Genomic DNA, 26,966 nt, shown 5'->3' on the forward strand with positions numbered 1-26,966 from the left:
GGGTTCATGTCATGTTCTGTTGAAGCAGGAGAAAAGCTCAGAGATGACATCAGAGTTTTTGTGCATCATTGGTACACAGGTGTGTGTGGTGACGCCTCTTGTGTTTGTGTGTCTTCCTGTTTGACAGGAAGCCGAGGAAAGAAGAGAATCTGAGCGACGAGGCGGCCAAAGTGATCGCAGGTCTGCCCGATCTTTCCTTCATGCAGGCCAAAGTGCTGATGTTCCCCGCCACACTGACGCCGCTCGGCTGCCAGGCCACATCGGACTGAAGCTCCTCCCCCTTCACATGACATCACCCCTCCCTCTCCCATAGCCCCGCCCACTGACTCGACCCATTTTAACAAGTCGTCTTCTTCTTTTTTTGTTCTCTCGCTGCGGCTTAGTTCCTCCCTTTCCATACGTCTTTTCTTTTTCTTTTTTTAAATTAAATTTGCGCTTTTGTTTTTCACTTTATACTTTTTAAAAAAAAATAAAGCGAAGCATTTATGATCACAGGAAGCAGCTCGGACGTGGAGGAGGGAGAAGCGCTCGGCGGACAACCTGCACATTTAACAGAATAGGAGATAAATTAATTTATAGAGTTGATAATTTATAGAGGAAGGTGTAGAAGTGTGTGCTGTTCATATCTAGAAGAATCATCGTGTAAATAATCAGGGATTAAATGTTTATTTTCCTTTTTTTTTTTTTTTAATTCTGAATGATTTGGGATGATTTTACGTCTCTGGTGGGAGTGTGTTCGTGTCTGTCTGTGAAGGAAACACTGGCTGAAGCTCTTTAAATCAAACTGAAGTGGAATATATGTAAGTTTAAATTAATACATTTATATACATATATAAAATCTATATATATAAATATATATTTATCGACTTGAAACCACACTGCCTGCAAAATCCAGCTGAATGTTTTGTCCCGGCGTTGTGTTTAAAGGCCTTAGTTTTTACCTGCAGTCAGTGTAGATTTTATCTTTAACCCACTCTGTCTTTTTCCTTTTCGTAATTTAAAGGTTACGTTCAGTATTCTTCAACCTGGACCGTTTTCCCGTGTTCTTGTGTCGACGTGACTAATGCCAGTCAGCCGCTTTGAAATGAGTCCAGTGTTGAAAGAGAGCGCTGCAGCTGTGAGCAGCTGAACAGGCTGTGATGTAACCACTCCGAGCATGTTCGCACCGTCAGTGTACGTCGACTAGCAGTGTCTGTTTTTGCCACTGACAGGCTCAGAGTGTGATTTAAAGTCTCTGACATCATGAAAGGATCCCTACAGAGACGGAGCTTTGTGTTGAAGCGTAAGATCCTTCTGAAATCGCCATCGCCATCGCCAAACCCACCAGACTCAAAATTAAACTCACAAAACCCGTCGTAGTTCGTCTTTCCACTGTTCCAACAATCACCAGCTCTGGTTTAGTTGATATAAACTGTTAATTCACCCAGTTAGATGTGTAAATGTCAGACTGTATATACAGACGGACGAGGCGTTCCCACTTACCCCCAGTATACGTCAGTGAAGCTAAAATATCCCGGACACGGCCGCTGCCATCTTGTGCTGGTGACGTCATTCGGAGCCAGAGTCTGCACAGTAGCGATCACTTTGGTGGAACAGTTCCATCCAAACACCCGTCCGACCAATCGCAAGCAGCACCATTGAACGTATTGGCTCACACGGCTGTCAATCATGCCGTCAAATCTCCGTTTTATAGCATTAAGTAACTAATTAAATCCAAGCTTATCAGAAAAACACTTAAACAAACGGCAGTGTGATTAAAATACAGTAAAAGATCAATCATTCAATGTGTGCTTTTGATTTTAAGTTTGGCAAGTGTCCGATTTACAAACATGGAGAAGGCAAGCTTTGTGACGTGTACTGCAGCGAGCCACCAGGGGGCGACGGAGATGTTTTGAGCTGTGATGTCGTCCATCTTTATGTACAGTCTATGGACAGTGGACGAGTCTGGTGGGTTCAGGCTGTTTCTGGTCAAACAAAAATCTTACTGGTCAACATAAAGGTCCGTCTCTGTAGGGATCCTTTCATAACGTTATCAGACACTTAGGATAACAATCCAGGGTTCCTGCGGTCATGGAAAACCTGGAAAAGTCATGGCATTAGTAAAAATCCTTGAAAGTTTTTAGGAAAGTTGTGGAAATGTGTTGTGTGTTTCCAGATCAATTCTTACATTAATCTTGCATCAATAACCTTCAGTGTAATTAAAAAACTGATTTTTTTTTTTTTGTAGTTGACGACGTAACGTAGCTTTTAATGAGACAATGTGTGACGTTTCGTACACCATCACGTACACATCTTAATTTTCTCCCAGCGTTCCGTCTCTCCCTTCATGTGCGACCGCCAGCTGGAATTAGGTTTGAATTAAATTTGAATCTGATGTGTTTTAATAAGAGAACAGTAATGTGACTCTGTCCGTGCAGTGTTCAAAGTTTCACAACTTTTCCATGACTGTTCAAGGACCCATAGTCATTTTTTTTTTGCTTGCCCCACTTGCCTGGCGTTTTCAGATTCAACTTCCATCCAGACATGATTCCAGCGAGCACGTATACATTTAAAAAGAGATGGAACGCTGGGAGAAACATACGTGATGGTGAATGAAACGTCACACACTGACACACGTTAGAGATCCGTACGCTACGTCGACGGCTAAAGAAAATAAATCACTGTTATAGTGCACTGAAGGTTATCCACACGATTACTGGAGCCATTACACACAAAGAATCCGTGAGTTTTCTAAAACTGGCAATGATTTTTTCAAATTCCATGACTTTCCAACACATTCTCACTCTAAACTTTCAAAATACACTTCTCTTTTCACAGGAAATTTAACATTTACATACAGTCTCTTTCAAAATAAAAGCACTTAATCGGTACAGCACTGCTAGTTAGTGTTGTTGTTTTTTTTTTCGCTTCAACGACAAAACACGTGGTTGGGTTTAGGAAAAAAGAACAGGGTTTGACTTTACAATCTTACAGGACGCAAACACCGCTCTCTTGTGTGAAAGTGTTTGTTGGACCTATCCCGCCCGTCCCAGTCGGGCTTTTGCCGCCTTAACTTTCGTCCTTGTTCCGTTGCGTTTTCCCCTGAAGCAGTTAATCTATAACAGCAACCGACTGTGTGTCATGCCGAAGTTAAAGGACGCCTTTTTTTGTTCGTTTCTGACGCCACAAGTCACTGCCAAAGCACCGGATTTTGACGACTTCGGAGTGAGACCCGCAGTTGACTTTTCCCGGTTTTCCATGACCGTGTGAATGCTGTTTGTGTTATACATCGGGAACAGTCATGGAAATTTTATCATGTGTCCTTTGTCCATTTAAATGTGAGGGGAACCAAACAGTCCGAGCCTTTTAGCGTACTGAACAGAGGCTGTGAACCTGCTGAGCGGTGACAACGCAGCTTGTTTCGCTGTCGACTTCAGATCACTTTGTCAAAACTGGACGCAGGGAAATAGGAACACAGAGTCCAGGCTGAAAAATACTGAACGCAGCCTTTAATGCAGCTTTTTAACATAAACTATATCCGCCCCCGTCACTGTTGCTGCAGTCCATCCACCGTCTCTAGAACACAGGAGGGACTGATATTATTTTATTCTTCAGTTTGGGGAACTTTGTGTCCTCAGTCGTCATTTGGAGGTTTTATTTTTATTCCGTGTTTATTCCAGCTGTTGTGGTCGGTGGATAAAAACAAGTTTCCTTCCTTGTTGGTGTTCACTCTCTCTCACACTGTTCCTTGTTGTTGTTCTGAGGGAATGAAAATGGGACTTTGTTTTTTTTTTTTTTTTTTGGTTAAAACCACTGAAAGTCGAAAGATTCTCGGCAGTGAAGGTCGACTCGCATCAGAAGGGAATTAAGGGACCAATTTCTGCTTCCATGTGTCGGGTTTTGTTCACTGTTCCTCATATGAAGTGCTTTTTGTTGTTGCGGCTCTTATTGGCTCATGTTTTGTTTTTGTTTTCTTTTTGCTCATACTACTGTCAGCCCCGTCTCCCAGGAGGATTTTGCACATTGTAAAGATGAAATGGATGTAATCATAGTTCACTGTGGCTTTAGACTGTGTACAGTTAAACTATGGACTGTAAAATGTACGGGAAAATTCCTATGGAAAAAAACTGAATCACTTGAAGAGCCTGTCAAAAGGTTATTGTGCATGCCCAGGTTCTTTTGAGACTCTAAGTGTGTAAATTTTACTTTTAGTGTACACAAGAAATTAAAATAGTTATCTTCTCTGCTCGTTTCGGTTTCTTTGGGACAGACACAGAGTCTTCATCAGCTGCAGCTGTGTGTTCAGTTCTGCAGATTAAAAAAATATTCTGGCAGAATCTTTTGAAACCAGCTGATATAAGTTAAAGTTTCTGGAGGGTGGAGAGTGCCACAGAGAAAATAAATGAAATAATAATTAAATTAAACCAAATTAACCAGTTTAATTGTTAATTCAATGATGCATTTAAAAAAAAAATAATAATAATAATTAAGACTTGGATTTCAATTGCATTGTAAAGCTAAGAAAAAAAATATAATTACAAAAATTTAATTCTGCCATTCACTAATGATATTCCTAAATCAATCTTGAAATATGATTAATTTAAAAAATCCTATTTATTTACTGATGGGTCATATTTTTGTCACAATACATCTGTGTTATTTAACCACAAATTTAACATTTACAGACAATAATAAAGTTGGTGAACAACATATTCATTTTTTATATTTTTTTGCTCTATAATACAAATTTTCCTCAGTTTTTTTTTTAAAAGAGTGCAACAGGAACATGACGGACTTTTACAATATTTAATTATATCAAGTCGACCGGTTTCATTTTTAACTTGAATGATGCATTAAAAAACGTTGATTAATAATGAAAAACTTTATGTCAATTTGCATTTAAATGATGTATTTTAAAACTAATAAAATAAAAAATATTTATGCCATTCACAATTTTTTCCTACTGTCTTTAAATAATAAAATTAATTAAAAAAAAATAAAGTGGAATTAATAAACAGTAAATTTAATATCTACACATAACTGAAATACAAATTTTCTTTAACTTTCGAAAACAGTGCCACCAAAAACATGATAGGCTTTTACAATGTTTAATTATATTAAACGGACTAATTTAATTTTAAATATTGCATGAGAAACAAGTCAATAAATAATTAATAAAAAATAATAAAAATTAAATTACATAATCTGCAAATTTAATTTAAATGATGCGTTAGAAAACTAATAAAAATAAAAAATATTCATGCCATTCATTAATTATTTTTCCCTATTTTATCTATAATGAATTTTAAAACTGCTTTTAAATGTAACTTTATTTCATAGTGTGATCATATTCATGTCACAATACATTTGTATTATTTGTACTATTAATTTTACATTAAAGACAAAATAAAATAGAATTAGTGAGGGGCATATTTAATATATATTTTTAATAATTTGCAAAGTAATGACATAAATTGAAAAATATGTTTTTAATGTTTTTTCTAACCCTGTCTCTTTTCTAAATAAAGTTTTGAGAAATAAACCACTTTATTTATTGATTAAACTCAATTACATAAGACAGTTATTCTGGTGACACACTCCTCCAGGCTTCATACAGAAAATGTTATTTTGTGGTGAACTGTTCCTTTAAGTGCTGCTTTGTCTCAGGGAGTCAGGTTCAAACAGCTCATGAGACAAAGACCAAGAGACAAGTTAAAATATTCCTCCTGAGCGCTGTAAGAAACGCCCACGGAGACAAAAAGACACGAGAGGACAGACAGAGATGACATCATTTCCTTTTAATGTAGAAAATAAAATTACTAAAGTGCCCCCCCCCCCCCCAGAGCTGAATCCTCATCTGACACATTCAAATTTAATTCTCAGAAGAAACATGTCATATTGCATAAAAGAAGGCACAGAGTCGTGTAGTTTCATCCCTCCTGTTAACGTCCAGTAAAAACCTGCAGCAGCCACACACACGCTACAAACCACAGAAGAAGAAGAAGAAGAAGATTCGGTTTGATGAGAGACGTGTCAGTCTGTCAGTCTCTGGATGGAAACAAACAAAACCAGCAAAGAAGAGTCTGGATAAACAATCTGGAGCCAGTTTCTTTTTTAAATCTGGTCAAATTTTAGTTTGACTTCCTGTTGAGTTTTACAGTCGATTCAGAGGTGAAGGTCTCAGATATCAGACACTCTGAGACACTCTGGGTGCTGCTGATGATCCAGGTGACGCAGAGTTTCCTCCATCTTACTCTACATCAGAAACAGTATGTAAAGTGTCTCAGTTCGGCACCACACACTGATTCACAGCAGCAGTTTGAGTCTGCAGCGTGCTCATGATAAATTAAATGATTTTTAACAGCTAAAAAATAAAATAAAATAAATGATAAATCAGCTCCAGGAACATCTTAGGAAACTAATAAATTACTAAACTAATAAAATAAGTACTAAAGCTTAAAAAGGACTCGGGATGGGTATCGTTAAGGATTTATTGCTACTACTACTTTAATCGATACTGTTATTGGTTATTTTTCATTTCTAAACTGCTTTTTAGAAAATAATTTAAAAATAAATTCAGAACAGCATTAGTGAATGTTTTAAATATATCAACATGTTATATGTGGAGCAGCAACAGCAGTTTTTACAACAGCAAAGTCACTAAATAAATAATGTTCCTGACATTAAAATACTTTTTAAAATTCAGTCTATCGCCTCTTAAATTCGTCGTGTCATTGTAAAGTTTGATGGCCTGTACCAACTCCACATACAAGATTTGGCATGTCCCTAAATACAGTATGTTGAATGCAGTGTGCCAAAAAATACCAGGATGTTCTATAATATGCTTTTCTGGTTATTCTGACCCACAATCCTCTGCACACGTTTGACGGCTTGTTGACCGCTGTCAGAAGCTGTAACGATGGATGACAGTGCATTTAAGTAACTGACGACCAGTCGAGCAGTAATAATAGGAATATAATTTAAGTGAACAATTGTGAAAATAACGATGACAGAAATGCAGATGTATTTTCACTGAGGTGAATACGCTACAATCTGCAGTGTCTGCAGTTATAACTTTAAAGTTAACCTACCAACACTGCAGAGTAACAACAGCAGAGCTCTGCAGGTTGACCTCCATCTCGAGGTTGCCAAACAGTGTTTGGTTTTATCTCCAAGGTAACAGATTATGAGCAAGAGGGTCAAAGTTCAGGGCGCAAGAAGTAGTACGTCTTGATGGTGTTCATACTGCAGGCAACAGTACAGTGACTACTGACGGCAGAACTACAAAAAGGTAGGTGGATCAGAGCGCATCTTTTTACATTAATATAAAATACACTACATAATAAGACATAGTACATGCTGTTACATCATCTGACCAGCAGGTGGAGACACAGAGCTCCTAACTCAGCCTTTAAGTTGTTTGTAAAGAGTCCGAGCTTAAAGTTCTCTGAGCGAGGGAGGGACTGAAAGGTTTACCTGAGTGAGGAGGTGTGTTTGACCTCACTGCCAGGTGTGATGCAGTCTTTTAACAGACGTGATTGGTTGTCACAGAGACACCCTTTTGTGAGCCTGCAGAGGAAATGCAATCTAATCTGTAGCGTTTCCTCTCTGTCATCCTGTGTTTGGAGAATATTCGTCCGACCTCTTTGTGTTTCCACCATTTTCTCCTCTGATTCAGAAACTCTTCAAGTCCTCCTCCCTGCTCCCGACACTTTGTCACCTTAGGAGCTCCTTTAATGTCTGAGATACTCTGTGAATAACTTTCATCTTTACGAGGACCTGGTCTTAACTTTAAGGGGAAATTCTGAGAAAATTGTCACCAGGAGCAGCTCTAAGTACGAGGAAGCTTTGTGAACACGGCCCCTGGATATATTTTAGATTCTAGTGGAAATCCTAATGTCTTCAAAGATCCCAAATATATCAGGATGAATTTTGGGAAAATGTGTTTAAAATGATGCCCAGTACATCTGGAATATTTCAATCTGATAGACTGGGGTTGAATATTTCTCTCAGTTTAATTGAAACCTGGAGCGACGTCACTTTTCTTGGGCTGCTTTCAGACGCCTTTTGCAAATATTTAAACCTTTGAACTCAAATTCAAAAACATGGGGAAAAGGCAGTGAGCAACTTGGTATAAAAAAAAGATTTAAAAAAATAATAATAAAATAAATAATTAATAATAAAATAAATAAAATAACAATAGAAAATTATTTTTAAAAACTACAGACAAAAAGCTAGGGAAAAAATATTTATAATTGTTATTATTACATATTCCTAATTATGGTGCAGAATTCTTGAATTTTTCGGCACATTTTCAGGTCATTTCCTTGTTGGTTTGTTTTTACTTTCTTTTTTAAACTAATTTTCTCTTTTCACAGATTTTTTGGATAATTTCTTCTCTCGTCGTTCATTGCCGTCTTCCCATGTTTTTAAAATCAAGCCAGTTTGCTCAGGTTTCTGTGATAAGAGCGTAGAGCTTAAATGAGCAACTGGAACTGTAAAACACAATACGATTTTTACAACCTTAAAGCTACTTAAGGAAAGGAAGGATCCATATGCAGTGACTCTATGACCTGACTCAAACTACCTCCAGATCGGAAGCAACTTTGCACATTTGATTAAAAGAAAATTCAGATTAAACGTTTAAAAACTGGCCCAGTGTTTATCCATTTCTATCTTCACACAGACACACACACATCAGAGCTGTGGCACAGGCTGACTTGAGGGCGTTTGCATTGCTGATATCCTAAAATATATTACATAGCATTAAAAAAAAAACCTCAGATCATTTATTAAATGACATTTCATAGAAGAGATTTCCACCAAAAATGACCTCAGAGTTCATCTTTCCCCAAAAATCTTCCTCAGATCAACTCAGAGGTCAGTGTTGGTGGATTTGTCCTTTAAAATAAAACATTTTTATGTTCTGTACAAACAAAATATTAGTGTCCAGAGTTGCAATAAATACACACTGAGAGCTGAGAGATAATAAATAATTCATAGTTCTGCTAAAGGGAACGTCTGCATATGGAAGTCTGCATCATCACCACCACTCAGTAAAAATTATTGCAATTTAATTTTGCTTAAACTGAGCCGACACATGTTGAACTACAGACTCGGACAGGAAGTGTGACGGATAGCGTTAGCAACAAACTGAAACGAGAAAGTCTGAAGCTGTTATGTTTTTTTCTTCTTATTAAATCCAAAGAAAAGAGCAAGATAAAACTGTCGACTACGCTCTGCGTTTCTTTTCATGGGATTCACTGATGAGAAGAAAAACTTTACATTTTATTTTTAAAAGCTACGACACAATAAATAGCTCCACATTCACACGTTGCATTTAAACAGACTTTCATGTTCTTTGATGACAGAGTGAAACCCACGTTGCAGACTGGATGCTCGGGACTTTAACAGCTGTCACATGATGAATTTTTAGGAAATGAAACTGCATGTTGGAATAAAACTTCCGTCAGAGTTCGTATTGCTACGTGACGAGCAACAGCAAGACGTGACCGCGTGATCGAGGTTTAAAAAGGCACTGGATTGTTTTTCATAAATGCTATTGAGATTTTTTTTTTGTTATTGGTAGAAACATGCAGCGACGGTAGAAAAGTCTCTAGAGATTTTTTTTTGTTTGTTTCTTACAATTTCTCGGACAGCGGTAGAAAACGGGACTTCACACTGGTGTTACTGAGGAAATTATTCACACGTGGGCTCCTCGGCGTGAAGCTCAGTGTGACCGCGTGGCTCCAATACTGTAACTCAGTGATTAAAGCTGCTGTGTGGATTTTTAGAAACATTAGTGAACCTTTATTAGCATGAACAAACTGCACCTCACACATGAAAGGCCCCGCAGTGATGGGAGACGGACTCAGGTCTTAAGGAAAAGTAGTAATACTGCAGGGTAGAAATACTCTGTTACAAGTAAAAGTCCTGCATTTAAACTCTTGCTTAAAGGCCCTGACACAACATTTTTATTTCATTTAATGTTCGGTTGGTTCGGGACAGAGCGCATTAATAAATATTGTAGCTCTGCGTGTTCTCACTACGTCACCAAGACGTAAGAACCAAACACTTGAGACACAGATGAATGTTTCTGCTGTGACCGGGCCGTTACACTGTTTCCTGTTTCTCTCCGCTTTCTGAAAAGCTTCAACAGGTTGAAGGATTATTTTTCTGTTGCTCTTTTATCATAACCTCCACCTGCCACCTGTGAAACCCTCGTCTCTGTCTCTTGACCCCTCTACGCTCAATAAAAGGATCCAGCAGATTTCTCTCTGTGTGAGATGCAGTTTATGCAGGTGAACTAATGTTGTCATAATTTATCCAGACTCGACACACAGCAGCTTGAACCCTCCAGAATAAAACCCGTGTGAAGTCCGCTGTGATTTTAAAACTGTACAAAATTAACAAAACGTTATAAAAAGCCTCGTCGTCCTCTCAGCTGCCCACCAGCACCTCCATGATGTGGTCCAGCTCCGCCAGGTCCATTTTAAAAGGCTGGTTCTGAGCGCCGCCACCCGCCGCTCCGTAACCGGACATCGACCGGACGAGGTCGTCCGCCATCATGACGGGAGCCATCTTAGACGGCAGCGCTCCTGACGGGGGCGGGCAGGGGCCGAGGTCGTACATGGACGTGTCAATGTCTGTGAAGAGGACGTCGTCCAGGGCGAAGTCAGTCAGGAAGGAGGAGCCCGGGGAGGACGGAGAGGGAGGAAGAGGAGGTTTCTCCAACCTGCTCTCCACCTCCTGAAAGCCACGCCCCTCCTCCTTCATGATGACGTCAAACAGAAGCCGAGCAGGAGGGGGTGCTGGCGGGCCAGAGGAAGAGGAAGACGAAGAGGAAGGACAGAGCTCCTCTATCTCCTCAAGGGCGGAGGAGAAGCTGTCTTTGGGTGACGGCGAGGGCGGTGGCAGCGGCCTTGGGGAGTGGTGCAGGTGGTGGTGTTGGGTGGAGGAGGAGGGCGGCAGGGTGAAGAACATGGGCAGGTCCTCCTCCAGCAGTGAGGCAGGAGTCAGGCAGGAGTCCAGTGCCGTCAGTCCTGACAGCGACGACGAGAGGATGCTGAAAGAGGAGGAAGGAGGCGGAGGCTGCCGGTAGCTTTCGTCCTCACGGGCGGCGGTGGCAGCAGCGCCAGGCGGCGCAGCAGAGAAGAAGAGCGTGTCGATGCCTCCTTCTTGCCTGAAGTCATCTTGGATGCGGCGGATAATGTTGTTGATGAGGACTCGGCGCTGCAGGCCGAGATCAGCGCCCATCCGCGGACCATACAGCTTCATAAGAGACATGTTGAGGACCGTCTGACGCTGCAGGGTGTAGGATGCCTGCGACATGCCACCGACTGCCAGAAGACGCTGGTCCTCCTCCAGAACATCCTCATCCTCGTCCAGTTTCCGCTTCACCCCGTTACCCAACATAAATCTGTGGAGCAGAGACACAAACAGCTCAGAGACAAACCACAAGAATGGCATCAAAAGATAAACTTTACTGATCGCACGCAACAAACTGAAGCGTCAGAAGTACAAAACCAGATGGCATCATCGTACAAATATCCCATAATAATCTCTGAGCACACTGTTATTCAAGTGCACTGAGAAAACCAGACTTCTGCACCTTCTCCTGGCTCTGTTTTCAGGCTGCAGAAAATATAGCTCGGGATGGGAGACTTTAGCCAATCACAGGTCATTTCAGAAGGAGGGCGTTCCTTGGCTGATCTACAAATGCAGATGCACGTGCACGTCCCTTCAGATGGTGAAAGTCAGTAAAAACACATGTCAGTATCAGCAAAGTGTTTCAGAGATGGAAAGAAAATGTTGCTGATAGTTTAGCCTTCTGCTAACCAAGGCTAAAGGCTCACAGCTATACGTTTACCTAGCTAACGTTAGCTACAGCCTCAAACCAGTGTGTGTCCTCTGCCTCACTGGGAGGAGGGCGGGCAGCAGCTCCAGAGGCTGACCCCCAGTCAGCGGCTGCAGCAACTCAAGTCCAGCCAGCTTTGGATTTAACTCCCTGCTGGATCAGCAAACTTTCTGTTGCTGCTGTGACACAAGTTAGACCCAGCCCGCTGTGACATGCGGTGCTGGAGGGTTTGTGCTGGCTGAAATTAAGCAGCTACAGCCACCATCTACAGGGGCGGCGTCTCCAGAGCTGCTGTCTGCTCTTCTCCTCAGTGAAGGGACTGTGAGGTGGAGAGCAGCTAATTCTTGTTTTATTTGTTGTCTGATAAACAGAGAGAGAAAGCGGGGCAACGAGGGGCTGAGTGAATGTGCTGAATGCAACTGTGCAATGAAATAAGATTAAATAAATCAATGTCCAAGAAACACCGCGTTACTGAAGTCACTGCACACACATGCTTGTGGTCGTCTGGTGGGAGGCCAGCTTTAAATCAAGGTCTACTTATTATTTTTCGCGACGCTTTCAACCACCTCTCACACTGACGAGAAAGACAGTGAGCTGTGGCTGAAAGCTCTGGAACAAAAATGAACAAGATGACCTGTGAGCTGTGATTATTTGTTTTTAGAAACTGTGTGAAAATTTTAAAAAACATGAATGGTACAAACATCTTGGTGAAGAATGGATTAAAAACATCTTCAGCACATATTCTGAGTTTTGCTTATTTAGCAATAACTCTTGTAAATGTTTGATTTGAATGGGAAAAACAACTTTTGGATTCTTATTTTTGTCAAATCTGTACAAAAATATAAATAACGAGCCGCCCTTACAGATGTAAATATCATTAACACAGACGCGCTCTCAGGAAGAAAATACGAGGACGATAAATTGTTGTACGGAACAACAAACAATCAGGAAACTGAAAGAAGATCTGAAACAACATTCAGAGCAAAACTCAAAACAGAAAATGAAAGATGACAGAGTGTCGGAGATCACCTACAGATCCCAGACAGACTCCTGTGATAAGAACGTCACAGGTTCAAACCCCCTGATCCACAGCTGCTGCAGAGGTGCATGTAACATTTAACCCCTCTGCAGGGAACTGAAACACATCAAGAGTGATGCTGAGAAATACTGAGCTGCGTGTCACATGACCGATGACACGTAGAGTTGGTGTGATGGACGACTGTGTGTGTGTGTGTGTCTGTGTGTGTGTGTGTGTGTGTGTGTGTGTGTTAACAGTCAGCTGACCTGCACCCATGTGAGCTGCAGTCAGCTGATTGGGTGGGAGTCGGTCTGACACCTTCTGACTCTCTGAACAACAAAACACAGGAAACAGGCGACTTCCGTCCTGACAACCAAACACTGAACAAATCTCACACACACACACACACACACACACACACACACACACACTTTCAATACCCTGGGTGAACAGCCGGTGCCCCTAAACTCTCTCTTTGCTTTGTGTTTCCCACAAGATGTTTATAATTTAACTTCTGAAATAAATAAGTTCAGAAAAGTTAAAATGTCTGAGTCATGACTTTAACGTGACCAGAAGAAGAATCTGGAGGGAAACTGTTTTTACTTGAGCTTTAACTTTTCACACCAACAACAAACCCCAGGAGGTTTTACTGCTTCCCACTCCGCAAAGTTCTTGTGCACAATAAAGTCTTAAAGACGTGAGTCAGATCAAAAACCGATCTGCTCTGTGTCCTCACTTTACTTTACTAACAGTGTCTCAGTCCGAAATCCTTTGTTAGTTAATTTAATTTGTTGGTCTGAGGACAATCTGGCCTCCAACTGGCTATCATCTGATGATGCAACATATTCTCACTCAACTCATCACACATCGCCGTGGACTTTTGCGTCTACGTATGACGCACTAGGTACCCTGAGTGCGTCGGTTGTTGACGTTCACAGACGTTGTGTCAATCAAGTCTGTTAAATGCATTGTCTTTTTTCAAAATACACTTCTGTTTTCACAGGAAATGCACAGTTAGAAGCATTCAGTGTTTTTCAAAATAAAAGTACAACATTGGTAAAGCACCTGTTTGTGTTTATTTCATTGTGCTTGTGGTTGGGGCGCCCACGAGCTCACCTTAGAGCAGGGGCCCCATGTGCAGAGGCTGTGTCCTTGCTGTGGTTAATTTTAGGCAACAGAAGCACATGGTTAGGTTTGGTTTGGCTAAACATTTGTATGGGAAGCTAACATCAGCCTCCTGGGTGAAAGTCCAGTGTTGTTGGACCCATCCACCTCGATGTGGTGTGGTGTTATCAGCTGACGCCGCCTGATGTGTATCATACCGCCGCAAAAAGATGCCTGTTTGTCATCAGTGTCTGATGCCAAAATCAAGGACCAAGCAGTGGTATTTGACGACTTCAGAATGACAGCAGGTTGGACGATGTTAAAGCCTCTGAGGGCGAGGGCCACGATTACACAAGATCCTGTGTAGCGGGGCACGTTGGCGTATCTCTATCAACAGATAGCTACATATGAATTTTACAAAAAGCTGATACAAAGCTAAATGATTGTCAGATAATAGCTGATGGGTTCTTAAATTGTATCTGCACTCTACTCTGACTATTACTGGAAACCAAAACACTTCTGATCTCAAAATCTTGTGCCGTCACCACAGCGTCTGCATTCATATGCATTTATCTGTTTACTGAGAGTGGTGTCAGGACTGAAATGACGTTATTAAGCAGTTCAGTGTGTACGAAAAGGGAAAAACAAGGTAAACATATGTAAACTTTCATTAGTTTCTTTAAACTGGCTTTAACATTCAGCGTTAACCTGCAGCACTTATCATGGTCGTGGGTTTACACCAGAGTCCTGCACCAGGGTGAGTACCCATGGGTAACCTGCAAAAAGCTGTGTAACGTTTAACAATATGTATATATATATAAATCCATGGGTAAAAATGAACTATGTGCAGGCTGGCAGCAGGTGAGAATAAAAATATATTTTTTCATTCTTCAGAGTTAAACGCAGTAAAAAATATGTGCAGTATATGTGTAATATTCTAACATCTAAATCACTGTTATCAAGCTGCAGTTCCTTTGATCACGGATACGGGTAGCTGGACTTTTATTGTGTGGGTGGGTGTGGCTTTGACTTAGACAAATTTACGGGTCGGTTCTGGTGCTGAGCTTTGTGGGTATGGGCGGGTGCAGGTTTTCAAAAATGGACCCAGGACTCTGATTTACAGTTTTTCAGCGGATGTTTCATATCAGCTCACTTTTAGTTTCACTTCCATTAGTTCAGAAGTTCAGATCTGTGGTTCACGGCCTGGTGACACAGACCCTCGACTGAGGTCAAAACTGTATTTCAGTACAGTACTTGAGTAAATGGATTTAGTTACTTTCCTTCACTGAGTTAGACGTGATGGTGTGTGTGTATCTGTGTGTAGGAGAGCTGATGAAGCAGCTGTTTGGTTGGAGGTCTGTGGTGGTGTTGGTGGTGGGGCTTGAACCTGTGACCTCTCGATTACTCGGCCAACGGGCGTCTCAAAGTGCTGACAGGGACTGACTTAAGCAGCGCACACACGCACACACGCACGCACACACACACACACACACACACACACACAGACTTCTTCTTATAAATGCCTATTCCCCAGCTCCTCCTCCTCACTACTTTAAACCCATATGGGGCCCCTCAGAGGGGCCATCTGCTCCGACACCCAGAGAGGACGAGGTGAGGAGGTGACAGAGCGAGACAGAGAGACATCCATCCTCCCCCCATGTCTGTCTGTCTTTGCCTAATGAAACTTCTGACTGACTACAAACACTGAACTGATTGTGAATCATCACGAATCAAAACTGTACCATGTGACTGACCTTGGATCAGCTAAATGAGGTTCGTATATGTCACACACACACCCTCCCCCCCCCCCCCACCGCCAGCTGTCTGTCTGATGAAGTAAAAATCCAAAAATAGTTTCAGATTTGTGGGGAAAAAAGCAAAGTCTTTGTCATGAAGATCTGATGTGTCAGGTGTGTGTGTGTGTGTGTGTGTGTGTGTGTGTGTGTGTGTGTCACATACCTTTCCATTGAGTAAACTAGTTGGTGTTGTGTTACAGCAGCTCTGCTCTCAGAGTACAGACTAACATGAACTGGTTTTAAAACCTGAGGTGCATTTAAAGGTCCAGTGTGTGTAGGATTTAGGGGGATTTAGTGGCATCGAGCGGTGATGATTGCAGATTACAACCAGCTGAAACTTCTCCTGGTTAGAATTCCTTCAGTGTTCATTGTCCAGGAAAAAAAAAGAAAATCAGTGTTTTAACAAAGCTCTTGTTACTACTGTAGAAACATGGCGGGGGGCACAATGGTGATCTCTGTAGACGAGGACCTGCTCCCTGTGTAGATATAAACGTCTCATTCTAAGGTTACAAACACAAAGATTCTTATTTTCAGTTGATTATAAACTACAGAAAACATACTTATTGTATTATATTCAATGTCTGCCAATACGTCCCCCACATCCTACACACAGTACATCACAGTAGGGCTGCAGCTTACTATTGTTTTTATTATCTGCTGTTTATTCTTTTGATTAGCATTTGGTTGTTGGAACGATTACGATTGCCTGTAGACCAAAGTAATGTTATCAAATGTCTTACTTGTCCGACCAACAGTCCAAAACACAAAGATATTTAGATCACTTTACTGTTAGGACCAAAAAAAGCAACACATTTTCACGTCTAAGAAGCTGAAACCAGTGAATTTTTGCTATTTCTTGCTTGAGAAATTATTGCATATTAATGTGTCATCAAAGTAGCTGCTGTTTAATTTAATTCAGTTTAGTTTATTTGAGAAGGGACAGTGCAAATTAATACACGTACATGCTATGAAAATGCCAGAGTTAGCCAAGAGGCTATTGTTCATCTGTAGTCTCTTGGCCAAGATGTTACACAAGGCTAGCTAAAATACAACAAAGCACAAAAACAAAACAGGGCATACAGTTGAAATATAATTAATTAATATTAATAATTAACTAATCGTTGCAACTCTATTCCACATCATTTGAGATGAGAAAATCATGCGTTTTATCTGTAGATATCTGTATTACTGATGATTCTCGACCATATACCCCGCGCTCTAAGGTTCAAAACCAAAACGTATTAAGCTTGTGATCAAACAGGATGAAGAGACGCAGCAAAACGTCACATTAAAGACGCCAGAACAATCAAATGTTTGCTGTTTTTCCTCCAAAAAATAACTGACTGATTGATTATCTTGTGCTGAATTGTTTAGTTAAATTCTAGTCTGCGACACCGGGGGTCAGTATGCCCTGGTCCCCGCCCCTGCCTGCTGCCCAGCACACAATGCACCCGGCCCCGATGCCAGTCCCTGCTGGTGGTGGGCCCACAGAGCTGCGACTCACTGTTAATCATTGGGGCTGAGCCTCACTGGGCCCCACAGCCCAAGGCCTGGTCACCAGACACTCGCCGGTGAGGTCTGGCTCCAGGGGGGCCCTAGTGTCTCCAGGTAAGGTATTCTTTTTCCGAATGTGCCTGGCTAAGCAGCTTTCAGGATCACACACAAACCCCTCCACCATGTTCAGGTGGCGGGGCTCAGACATCTGGAGGGAGCTTGGAGTATAACCGCTGCTCCTTTGTGTCAAAAGGGGTCAGTTGAGCTGGTTTGGGCATCTGATCGGGATCCAACTGGGTACCTCCGATTCGAGGTGTTCTCGGCACGTCCCACTGGTAGGAGGCCCCGGGGCAGACCCAGAACACACTGGAGATAATTTATATCTCATCTGGCCTGGGAATTCCTCAGGATCCTCCAGGAGGAGCTGGAAAGTGTTGCTGAAGAGAGAGATGTTTAGAGTGCTTTGCTCGGCCTGCTGCCCCTGTGACCTGGCCCCGGATAAGTGGTTGAAAATGGATGGATGGATGGATGGATGGATGTTTAAATTCTGCAACATTTCTTTCTTAATCTGTCCAGATAAAACTGACGCCATTTAAACTCTGGTGACGACAAAACAAACCACTGACACACCTGCAAGTCTCCTAAAAACCAACCAGTGGGGTGAGAGAAATCATTTACACTGTCGGGTATTAAAATTAATAACAGCAAAGCACACAGACCAGAAACTCCGTCCAATAAGCCACCAACTCCAGAGTCATGTGACCTGTCTGGACTCGTTTGTAAGTCAGCTGCTTGAGCGTAATAAAACTTAAATACAGCTGAGTCAACTTTTCTGATTTAAGATTAAAAACTCTCTGCAGGAGTGATTTTCACAGTGCAGAGTCAACATGACAGCGTCTCCGTCGCTGCTCCTGGATCAGTGTTCACACACTGAGGTCAGCGTGTTACTATCACACTGTGGGGAGCTGTTGAAGCTGCAGCTGCCTCCTTCACAGGAATTTTCTTGCTCAGCAGGCTTCAGTGTTTAGTCATCCTGATGACAGCCAGCAGCACACCACCGACCGCCATCTTTCTTTTTTCTTTTCACAAACTGACTCCTGCAGTGCAGATTCAGCAGGAGCTGCGTCCTGTGCAGTGTCTGCTGCAGAGTCTTTTTATTCACTCTGGTTTCACACTTCTGATCGAGTGCTTCGGTGTTTGGAGATGTAAAGATCAAATCCAGATTACAGACAAAAGCTCTTATCGTGGGTTTTCTTGAATAAACTGTGATTCAGCGTCATGTAAACACATCTTACAGGTTTGTGATCACTATCTGGTCTCTGTGTAGGGGGGACACGAGGCTTTAAATCTGCAACAAAAAAGCTTTTAACTTTCAGAGCGACAAATACACTCTAGAGCTGCCTGATTGAACTGTGCATCTATGGTTATCGTTCTGTCTATAAAATGACTGATGATAGTGAAAATGTTAGAACTTCCCACAGCTCAGGGTAACGTCCTCAAAGCCCGTGTTGCTCTTGTCCGTCCATATATTCAGCTTACTATCATGCAAGACAAAATACAGCATCAACTTTTCACATTTGAGAGGCTAAACGCACACGACGTTTGGTACGTCTGCTATGAAATATTACTGAAGAAGTTGCAGTGCAGATTATTTTTCTGTTGATAAACCAACTAATCATGTTTTTATCCACTCTGAAGACCATTTTTAAAAAGCCCTGTGAAAAATCAGTGTAATTGCTAAAATAATAATCTGCAGATTGATCGATGAAGGCCTCAGGTTTTGGTGTGGCTGAGGAAAACGATGACTAAGGCAAAATTTATACCACTGCGCCGAGTCGAAGCCGTACCTACGCTGTAGCCTGACGTGCACCTCCCCAGAAATTTAACTATACCTTGCAGCGATGCAGACCTCCTGTCTGTCTCTGTAAGCTGACACCATTTCCCTCAGTGGAAACAAAGTTTTCATTTACTTTAATTTCACAGATAAGAAACAATAAATTGTGAAGACAATAAAGCCTCCACAAAAATAGCATTTTAAGTCTTGTGTGTGATTTATCCTGGCTTCATATGAGCAGAGGAAATCTCTGCTAGCTGCTAGGCTAATTTACACCATGTAAAATTCCATAGGCTTGTGCTAATAACGTTAGCATGTTGTATTTGTGGTGAAAATGTGTCCAGATAAAGACAAGTGTTTGTCTGTGAATGCTGCGAGTTATAGTGAAGCTGATTTGTGTTTGAAACTGTCTCTATTGAGCCATGTTTAATGTGTGTTTACTGTGTGTTTCGAATCAACTAATCTCTACAGCACTTCACAGAAGCCTCCGCCCCCAACTAGTGTTTCGAAAGGTGTAACTGCAGAGTGACACAGACACACCACCACACAAGTATAAATGCTTGTAGGCTCTGCTGCACCACTGTCTGTCAGTTAAGTTAAGCAGACTTTTCTGTAGCTGCTAACTGACTTTTTCTGCAGTAACTCATTTAAAATGTCAACAGAGCTGATCACATGCCTCAGATCATTTCTGTAGATGTGCTCATGCATCCTGATAATCATAAAATAATGCTTGTATTGATGTCTCACCACAGGAAATAATGTTAGTCTAAACAACAGCTTGTATTCATGCACTGATCAAATTACTATTTTCTGCCTGTTCCACTGTCTGACAACAGCAACAGAAAATATGCCAACCAGAACAACTGAATAATGAATCTGGCTCAGAGCAAGTAATCACAGATCAGAACCAGCTGAGACTCAGCAGAGGAACCAGACCATCTGAACACATACTGACCGACCAACAGAGGAGGAGGAGGAGGTTTACAGCTGGGAGATCTTTAGGAATATGACCAGATAACACGATGACGATGATGATGATGCGTCATCTTGACACACAGACAGCAGCGCAGTGTAGATGTTGTTTGTGCTTCAGCTGTCTGACAACAGAGAGAAGTGATGGACTCGTCTAAAACTCAAACTGAGTGACCACACAGAGACTGTTGGCTTCTTAGCTTTGCTGCTGTGTTTCTGAAGGGTGACGATCACCTTCATCGTTTAGTGCTGCGTATTCAAAGTCAATTCTTTCCTGTTACAGACCAAACAGCGTCTGCAACACACAGTGGGGACGCACCATGTTGGATTTTGTGCCGTATCTGATTTACCGATATGTAACAACTCATTTGACCGATACCTATATCAATATATCCTCTATTTTCTCACCTAATTTTGGAGTTAACGTCATATTATGCATGCATACTAAAGGTAAATTCATTCATTAAGCAAATTAGGAAAAAGCATGTTGGACAATTCTGATATTTCATTTAAAAGCCAATATCTGCCGTTATCTATGACGTGAAGATGTTATCACGCGATTCACATAAGTATCTCGATTTGGCCCTGTAAAAACATGTCTCCAATTTTTCATCAACTCTCAGATTTCTACAAAAACATCATTTAATCAGGTATAAAAGGGTGAAACCTTTAATCAAAAAGAGCTCTGTCTGACTTCCTGGTTTCCAGAAAGGTGGTAATGCTGCTCTAGTCTGGTCAGCTTCCTATTTTTGATAAATTCATTAAATAATATTGCTATCAGTCGTGTCTCTACCATCGCATGTCAGCTCTGCCGGCCATCTACGTCCAAACTAAATGTGAATTATTGTTTAAAAATGAGTATTTTAAGTTAGCATAAAGAGAAGTCTGAGCAACTTTTAGAAATGAAATGTCTCCTCACTATGACTGCTGTGAAATTAATAAATATATAACTTTTTGGCCTTTTCTCTGACGTCTGTCATGAATGCTTTTCAAGAAGAAATTAAATAACTGGGAGGTTAAAAGGTTTCATAGTCAAGACTGATCTTTTAAAATATCTTTCACAACCTAACTGAAGAGTAAAAATCAAAATAAGGTTTTAACCCAATTCTCAAGAATGAATCAAAAATTTTTTTAAAAAAGTATCAGCATTAATTTGAATCTGTTTTTCACTGAGTCAGTGCTACTTGGAAAAAACAGAGAAGACGCTTTTTTGGTGTTTTTTTCTGTAAGATTATGGAAAGAAAAAAGGGTTCAGCCTCTGGATGGTTCAGTGTGTTAGTGTTTGTCTATCTGACGAACAGTGTGTGTGTGTGTGTGTGTGTGTGTGCGTGTGTGTGTCTGCCCACGCCGCTCAGGCTGACATGTAGGAACATGTTGCTGACGACTGACCTGTTTAAAGAGACGCTTGTATTCACAGCGCTCAGCAGAGGAAGAGACATATTTTCTTTGTTTCCTTTAAATCAAAACATTTTCCTGATTCTCCTCACGTCAACAAAATACTACAGTAAAAGTTATTTTGTCTTTACGTGAGCCATTTGTTTTATTTTTTACCAAACTTGCAGAGATAACCAGCCTCTTCCGTTCTTTAACTTTGTAATGTGAAGGTTTTGTGTCTGTGTGTTACTGGTTAGAGCTCCAGTATAAAAACATAAAACCAGTCTGTTCCTTATTGCTGCTGATAACTGTGTTTTAAGGGAAACTGAGACTCCAGGAAGTGAAGGTGGACTTTACTCACAGAGGAGAAATCCTGTGTGTTCACTGCTGCTGACGCCTCCTCAGCACACTGCAGGATATTCCCCGCTGTGTGTGTGTGTGTGTGTGTGTGTGTGTGTGTGTGTGTGTGTGAGTCATCGCGTACAGTGCGTCCAGCAGCAGTCACTTCAGCTTAAAGATGAAAAGCAAACAAAGCATTTGCATCTTTTTAACTCCGGTTTCAAACAAATTGATACGAGCGTCTTTTATCTGTCACTCCTTCTTGAGTCACTGATGAGTCAGTCTGTTGTTTCTTTGTCACTGAACTTTTCTGTCTGATGTTACAGAAAATATTCTGCACACGCGCTTATGAGAAATCGTCGTGTTTACAAAAAGAGTGGGTCGCAACTGAAGTGTGTAAAGACAGTGAAACTGAAGTCATTTAAACTAAACTTAACCCTGAAATATGACACCAGTGGAAAGAAGGGTAAAAATAGAGATTTCACAAAAATAATTTAAAAAGTTGTTTTTCTTGATTGTCTTGCCGGCAGAATGGCGGCCAGGAATAAATGAGATGAATGTGCAGTGGAAGCTACGTGACATAAACCCTGACAATCTCTACAGTCTGTGCAGCGCAGGGAAGTAGGCGACCCTAACCCCTACCCACACTTTTGCTTGGATGTTTGTTGTTTATTTTTGCAAGTACTCAACAATAATTTAATGTGAGTCAGGGCCGTAACGTTTGAGACGGGTCTCAAGATAAATTTTAAACTTTACCAGCTACACTGACCATTCTAGAGCATTTTGAAACAAAAATCTTAGATCAGTTGTTCTCACAGTGTTGATGACTAACGGCGCATTCACACCAGGATAGTCTGGGAGACTCGCTTCGATTGGGCGGGGATTGCCAAAAAATTTCACACCTTCATTTGGTTCGGTTCACTTTCACACTGCACTTTTTAAAGTGGACCAAACTGCCTGGACAACGTCACGCAGTTACAACAGCTGCTCGTTTGGGGGCGGAATTGCCCGAAACGACCACTGACCAGGAAGAAAAAAAGCATGAAGAAGAAGAAAACCCAGCTCACTGATTGGCCAGGACCAAAAACAGAAATCCATCCAACTAACCAGCGAAATATATTTCTCTGACCATATATCAATAAGCGCCTGCACCTCCTCACTACTCCACGTCTGCCCACAAGACATATTTGAACTTTTTCTTTTCTTTACCTCTGCTTCTCCCAGTTCGTTCACGGCTTTGTTTTTTGTCTTCCCAAAATGCACTGCGCTGTACGTCACTTCCTCTCTTTGGTTCGCTGGATAGTCCGTTTGCATTTCCCACTGTAAACAAGACCCCCAGTTTCCAAGCGGACCAGGATTTGCTCGTTTGGTCCACACCAGAGTTCAAATGATTGTTCACACCATGACAAACGAACCGAACTATCCGTGGAAGTGGACCAGGGTTTGTTTAAAGCGGACCAAATAGCGCCAGTGTGAATGCGTCCTTAGTGTCGCTGTAGGGAGCCAGCATATGACTTTTTTATGACTTTTATACGACATACTAACACTCTACAAAAACTATAACGATCGACAGCGATATGGTCTCTCTGACACTGATATTATATTCTAGTTTTCCACTTTATAAAACAACTAAAATAATTGTACCAACACACCACCGTACAAAGGCAAATTTTAAACAGGGTTGCAGCGATACACAGCTGATATACATCTCTGGCATTTTGTGCATTTGTTTCCTGCACCTCTTTAATAATCTATATTGTTTTTATTTGTTGTCTTTGCACTGGTTCTTTCCTAGTTTGTCCTGCGACTGCTGCACAACAAATAAAGTATCTTATCTCAAACTAATACAAGAGCATGGTAAACATTATCCCTGCTAAACATCAGCATGTTAGCATCATCTTTGTGGGAAACTTGAAGCTTAAAGCGCCCCTGTGTGTGTTACAGCCTCACAGTGCAGCCTGCATGGCTGTAAACTACTGTTTTCCTTATAAAGAAATTGATTAACTAACGATTGATCAGCTGATCTTCTGAGCTCCACACCACAGCTCACAGTGAAGTAACACAACTGTGTCTTCAACATCTTCTTGACTCGGTCCGTCAGCTCTTGTATCAGAGTTGAGTGTAACTGGCATCCTGCAGAGTGTGTGTGTGAGTCCAATGTCAAAGTCTTATATAATACACACAAAGTGCTGATTGTACTGCGAGCAGAGTGAACGTCTGTCAGTCCGCTGTGACTCCGCCTGCTCCACTTTTTAAAACTCCACCGACCACATTCTTCTCTTTAAACCTCAACTCCACACCAGGAAACATGCAGCACGCTGACCTTTGACCCCCCCGGCTGCCGATCTGTGTCACCACAACCAGAGTAAACACAACTCTGGAGAACTTGTTTTACACGCTGTCATCCTGTAGCTACTGTAAATCAGGTCTACACGCACCTTTTACACCTTTTACACATTACTTATCCCCTACGTGAAAAAAGAAAGCTTAACAAGACTTTCTTCTTCTTTTCTGAGTTTGTTTATTTATTTATTTTTTTAAATATAAATTGAATACAGTTGGGTTTGTTTCTTGACTGCAGGTCAGACACCATAGTAATTTAAGATATCATTACTTTTGTCCATTTATAGACACAGACAGCTAATGAACTGATGAAGTAGCCTCAGACTTCATCTGATTATCGGCTGATTTTAGATATATGTCGATATTTTGTATTGCTGTTATAATCTTGGCTGGTAAGTAACAACAAATTGGAGCAGAGGAATGCATAATGACACCAGTTAATGGTGGATAAATGTCATTGTTGACAGGCAAAAATTAATTTAATGTTTATATTACAAGAGTGTCCACAACACATACTACTTCACATAATGTTGATTATAGTTAAATATAGTTTATTGTACTTTTAATGGTTTAACAACACATTTTAAAAGCTGTTTATAGCTGTTAATTTAATTTTCCACAAAAATATAGTGTGTAACATTAGGTGTCATGCATTTGACCAGTTCATTTTTTTAACTACATGTCTGGTTCAGTATTTGGGACATAACTCTTTAATAACTCAAACCAAACCCATTTTTAAGATGATTTAAACTCTGTAAGTATTTATTTGCAGCCCTACTTTATTCTGCCAAAAGCTAGGTACGTGACAGTTATGCTACATTTTGGTAATACAACGGTATAATTAGATGACCGTAAACTAGATGCCGAGTGCCAAAAATGAGCTACAAGTCCTAACATGAACATTTAAGTGACTTTAAAGTTCCACCACAGGAGATAAACAGCCCACCAAGGATTAATAAAGTCACCACTGAACACCATTCACTCATTACAACCAACTAAAACAACATTACTGTCATTTAAAAACTATTTCTCATCATGTTCCTGCCCAGGAAATTTGCACAGAGGTGGAAGGTAACTAAGTACATTTACTCAAGTATTGTACTTGAGTATAGTTTTGAGGTACTTATACTTTACCTAAGTTTTTCAATTTTCTGCCACTTACAACTTCCCCTTTATGTCAGAGGAAATACCTGACAGCTTTATCTGCAGATTCAGATTATTAACACAAATATAAATCAACTAGTAGACATGATGTGTTGTTATCAAGATACTGATCCCTTGTTTGGTGACATTCACAAACTAACCATGTTGTAAAATTGTGAATACAAAGCTTTAGCAATTCTGCAGATTCGGATTCTTAACAAAATATATCAATCAACAAATACATTATTAAGTGTTGTTATTATTATGATAAAACCTTATTGATGCCTGCCTTGGTGAAATTCACAAACTACATACTTTTGTACTTTTACTGCAGTAAAACTATGAGTGCAGGACTTTTTTTGCAGCAGAGTATTTGTATAGTGTGGTATTAGTATTTTTTGCTTAAATAAAATATCTGTGAATCAGTGCGGGTGACCCAGTAAGAGCAGCATAAAGCTGTCAAAGCAGCAGCTGGTCTCCAGACCCTCCGGGACCTGGAGGCCACCGGCTGTTCCCCGCCACCTGCCCGGCCACCAGGCACCCGCACCCGGCCACAGCCTCCACACAGCACCGCAGAGAGAAGCGGTTGTTCTCGTTACATTTTAACACAAACCCTCATTATTCTTAATAATAAACTAGTTTCTATGTGGACAAAGGTGATAACCACGATGTGATCAGTATTTTAAACACGTTAAACAACACAAACAGCAGCTTTCTTCTTCTCTCCATAAGTTAGGACGGTCCGGCCGCAGTGTCCCGGGATCGTAGCCGACAGACGGCTCCCCCGGTGCGGCGCCACGGAGACAAGTTTGCGTGTATTAAAGGTGTCGGTCCGGTCGGTGCTGGTCTGTCACTCACCACATGTAGCTAGTCCCATCCAGGGTCTCCTCTGCTGCATGGGTGTCGTCGGTCGGTGAGGCCGGGAGTGGGAGCGGGAGCAGCGGACGGACGGCAGGAAGAAGAAGGAGAAGAAGATGGAGGAGAAGCGAGCCGTTAGTCCGTTTGTTTGTTCCTACTCCGCCATCGTTCCCCCGGTGGCTGCCTCGACCTCGACACTCACCGAGCTCCGCACACAATGGCGAAGTGGAGCAGCAGCGGCGGTGGAGGTGGAGGAGGAGGAGGAGGAGATGTGTCACTGAGGAACGTCAGTCAAGACGGCAAGAACCGCCATTACCCCTACTTCCGGTGACAAACTTCAAAATAAAAGCTGCTTCCGGTTTAGCAGATACAACGTTACTCTGGAGGCAATGTATTTAATGCATTAAAGGGATAGTTCAGATTTTTTTTACTGGGATTGTTTGTTTAATCCTTAAAAACTGAACAAATTGACTTGATTTCTTTTGAAAACAATGAGCAACAAAAGACGATGACCCAAAAAATTTGCAAGAAATTAGAGAAAATTAAAAACAAAAAAAAATAGTTTTCTCCCAAATTTTATTTTATTTTATTTTATTTTTTTATTATATATAATTTTCCTAAATCGTTTTTTTTTTTTTTTTTTTTACATCTTGTGGGACATTTCTTCCCCAGCTGCTCATTACTTTTTTCCCATGATTTCTAAATAAATCGCACCAATTTTTAAATAGTAATTTAAATACCTGCAAAAGGCATCTGAAAGCAGCACAAGAAATGTGATGTCACTCCAGGTTTCAATGGGTTAAAGTAATTTTTCAAAACTATTTTATGCCTTGAAAGGATAGTTCAGATTTTTTT

At 41.1% G+C, this 26,966-nt stretch overlaps 1 protein-coding gene and 1 pseudogene across 6 annotated transcripts in view; one reads left to right on the forward strand and one right to left on the reverse strand.

Annotated features, from left to right (window-relative positions):
* Positions 1-5,510, forward strand: part of aftpha (aftiphilin a) — a 23,721-nt gene extending 18,211 nt beyond the window's left edge. For all 5 annotated transcript variants that reach the window (XM_033624156.2, XM_033624158.2, XM_033624157.2 and 2 more), the window contains one exon: positions 128-5,510. In XM_033624156.2, coding sequence (XP_033480047.2) covers positions 128-269 — 142 coding nt within the window. In that variant the 3' untranslated portion in view covers positions 270-5,510. The remainder of the gene's footprint in view (positions 1-127) is intronic.
* Positions 3,758-26,409, reverse strand: LOC117255602 (SERTA domain-containing protein 2 pseudogene; annotated as a pseudogene). The gene is made up of 2 exons (XR_013490800.1): positions 26,112-26,409; positions 3,758-11,398 (listed from the first exon to the last, which is right to left on the reverse strand). The product of XR_013490800.1 is annotated as an SERTA domain-containing protein 2 pseudogene (transcript).
* Positions 26,410-26,966: the final 557 nt, after the last annotated feature.

The sequence above is a fragment of the Epinephelus lanceolatus genome, chromosome 3 (assembly GCF_041903045.1).
Source record: "Epinephelus lanceolatus isolate andai-2023 chromosome 3, ASM4190304v1, whole genome shotgun sequence".
NCBI classification, from domain to species: Eukaryota; Metazoa; Chordata; class Actinopteri; order Perciformes; family Serranidae; genus Epinephelus; species Epinephelus lanceolatus.